At 41.7% G+C, this 3,474-nt stretch overlaps 1 protein-coding gene across 1 annotated transcript; it reads left to right on the top strand.

Moving 5' to 3' along the window:
* Positions 1-278: 278 nt before the first annotated feature.
* On the top strand, positions 279-1,571 carry LOC117939837 (zinc finger protein 665-like; the record flags this gene model as incomplete). Its single annotated transcript, XM_034865270.1, has 1 exon — positions 279-1,571. A coding segment is annotated over one exon (1,293 nt), but the record flags the coding sequence as incomplete, so codon positions are not given.
* Between the last annotated feature and the right edge of the window lie 1,903 nt (positions 1,572-3,474).

Here is a 3,474-nt window from a genome sequence, read left to right as displayed (position 1 = left end):
GGTCTAGACCACTCTATAATTTACAAATAGAGCAGGTCTAGACCACTCTATAATTTACAGATAGAGCAGGTCTAGACCGCTCTATAATCTACAGATAGAGCTGGTCTAGACCACATTCTATCAACATAGAATGATTTTTAGAATATCATCAAGTTGTTGTAAAGGTAAATACGCTTACGTACGTTGGCATGTTAGCATGTGTTGGCTTGAATTGACATGTTAGCATATGTAAACATCTTAGCATACGTAAGTATCTAAATTTCTGTCTGTTTCCATAGAAACGGAAAAGAAGAGGGGGACCTGGACATCACAGCTGTCCGGACTGTGGCAAGTCCTTCACAACATCTGGAAGTTTAAAGGTTCATCAGAGAGTTCACACTGCAGAGAAACCATACAGCTGTGAACAGTGTGGAGCAGCTTTCAAACTGTTACACTCTCTCAAAAGACATCAACGCATTCACTCTGGAGAGAAGGGGTACAGCTGTGAAAAATGTGGGAAAACCTTTTCTCACAGTAGTCACCTTAAAGACCACCAACTCATTCACAGTGGAGATAAACCATACAGCTGTGATCAGTGTGGGGCAGCTTTCACAACGGCGGGTAAACTTAAAGTCCACCAACGCATTCACACTGGAGAGAAGCCATACAGCTGTGAACAATGCGGGGCAGCTTTCTCACAGTTATATTACTTAAAGGCCCACCGACGTGTTCATACTGGAGACAAACCATACAGCTGTGACCAATGTGGAGCAGCTTTCACAACGTTGGGTAGCCTTAAAGTCCATCAACGCATTCACACTGGAGATAAATCGTACAGCTGTGACCAATGTGGGGCAGCTTTCTCACAGTTATCTCACTTAAAGACCCACCGACGGATTCACACTGGAGATAAACCGTACAGTTGTGATCAGTGTGGGGCAGCTTTCAGAACGTCGGGTAACCTTAAAGTCCATCAGCGCATACACAGCGGCGAGAAGCCATACAGCTGTGCTCAATGCGGAGCAGCTTTCACAACGTCTGGGAAACTTAAAGCCCACCATCTCATTCACACTGGAGAAAAGCCGTACAGCTGTGACCAATGTGGGGCGGCTTTCACACAGTTGTCTTACTTAAAGGCCCACCGACGTAATCACACTGGAGAGACGCCGTACAGCTGTGAACAATGCAAGGCAGCATTCACAACATCCGTTAAACTGAAAGCCCACCAACGCGTTCACAGTGGAGCGAAGCCGTACTGCTGTGACACATGTGGGGCAGATTTCCCGCAGTTATCGAACTTAAAGGCCCACCAACGCGTTCACAGTGGAGAGAAGCCGTACAGCTGTGACACATGTGGGGACTCCTTCTCACAGTTATCTCACTTAAAGACCCACCGACGTGTTCACACGGGGGACAAACCGTACTGCTGCGAACAATGTGGGGCAGCTTTCACAACGTCGGGTAACCTGAAAGCCCACCGACGCATTCACACTGGCGATAAACCCTTCAGCTGTGACCAATGCGGGGCAGCTTTCACAAAGGTAGACAACTTAAAATCCCACCGGTGTGTTCACACTGGAGAGAAGCCGTGACGGTGTGATCATCGTGAGGAAACCTTTTCTCAGAGTCTCAAACACCAACTCACTCACACCGCCTCCTACTGAACCTGTTGTCAGAGTGGAGAGAGGGAACAAATCCCATGAGTCAAGACGCTGTTTACTACCCAGGTAACAAGAGAGAGCAGTCCCGGGCCCGAGGAGACCAGGTCCAGGACCACTTGCAGACACTAACCTGCTTGATAAATCTGGAAGGAGAAGGACGTGTGGAGTCTGGCAGAGCTCATAACCCTGTTTTGTTTACATATTCATAGTTGGAGCTTGTAGAAGAAAATGATTTACCAGTTTTATCTCATTCCATCCCAATATCATCTTTCTGTTCACTGATGAAGTTGCTAATATTTTACCTGCAAACAAATTTATCTTGTTGTGTAACTGAATGTTGACGATAAACATCAAGAGTTGGATTGATTTTGGATTTATGACTTCATTTATCATTCATATTTTACGTTATTGCTTATATGTTTAGAATATTGTGAGTTGGGTTTATTTGTTTAGTTCTTATTGATCTTGTTGAAGCTGTTTATGTTGGTTCAAATGCGGGGGGGCAGTTGAAGACTCACTGTAATCTGAATACTGGACATTACCGCGCAAACTATGAATAAATACTTTCAACATACTATACTATGATTTCTTTTACCTTTTTTTGACATACTATATTTCTTGACTTTGTAATGTACAATAACATTTACTATAACATTCCCCGACATACTGTACTACGACTTAGTATAATTTTATTATTGTTTTCGGCAAATAATACTATGACTTATCATAATTTTTTTAGACATGTACTATATCTTTTGTGATGTTTCTTTGACTATTTACACTGCTTTTACTACACAGTGACGTTTTATGACTTTTTTCTACATATACTGTGACTTGTTATAGATTTTTTAACATACTATGCCATATTTTTGCTTTTTTTTAGACTTATGATACTATGACTTTTAAGACTCTTTTCCAACATGGGGACATGGGGACATGTCTTTTCAGGGAGCTGTCCTCTACCATTGGACGGATCCAGTACCAAGAAGCTGGGACCAGCCAGTGGACCAATCAGGAAGAGGCTCCCGCCTGAGTATTAACCAATCACAACAGCCCTGAGCTTCTTCTGGGGTGAGGAGAGAGTCCCAGCGCTCCTCACACCTCAGGAATCATGTACACGAGTTATTAATATTATTATTGTATTATTATGATATTATATTATTATTGTTGTTCCAGCTTTAATAAACCACCTTAAATGAGAGAAACTGGCTATCTTCTGTCATAACTGGACTGGGTTCCTATACTATGACTTTTTATTAATATTTCAACATACTATACTATGACTTTTTTTGTTTTTTTTACGTTGTGTTTATTGAATTCTAATTATACGAGACAATTCACAAAGAGTTATTATTTCAGGTCAACACTTAATTCCCCCCCCCAACACAACAGAACACATCGCTCTCTTCTCTTACAAAAGTACAACGGTCTCAAACAAGAATGGGACTAAATACACAACAAATATCGACAAGTACCCAGAAACCAAATACACATTACTGTATTGTACACAGAAAATGATATTTTCCAGCAAGACACTAAAAAAGAAGATTAAATAACTAATCCCGTTCAATAATGAGAGCCCTCAAACATAGTCAAACCTTAAAGGGACCAATATTATTGTTTTTAATGTAGTAAATTAACGGCTTCCATGTTTCTTCGTATACATACATTTTATATTTAGTAAAATACGTTATTTTTTCCAAGGCCATACACTGTGCCATGGACTTAATCCAGGCTCCAATATCTGGTGGATCAAACCTCTACCAGCTGGTGGATCGGACCTCTTCCAGCTGGTGGATCGGACCTCTACCAGCTGGTGGATCGGACCTCTTCC

This window comes from Etheostoma cragini, unplaced genomic scaffold, assembly GCF_013103735.1.
Source record: "Etheostoma cragini isolate CJK2018 unplaced genomic scaffold, CSU_Ecrag_1.0 ScbMSFa_1254, whole genome shotgun sequence".
Classification (NCBI taxonomy): Eukaryota; Metazoa; Chordata; class Actinopteri; order Perciformes; family Percidae; genus Etheostoma; species Etheostoma cragini.
Note: the sequence above shows the minus strand (reverse complement) of the source record. Positions and strands in the feature narration are given on the sequence as shown.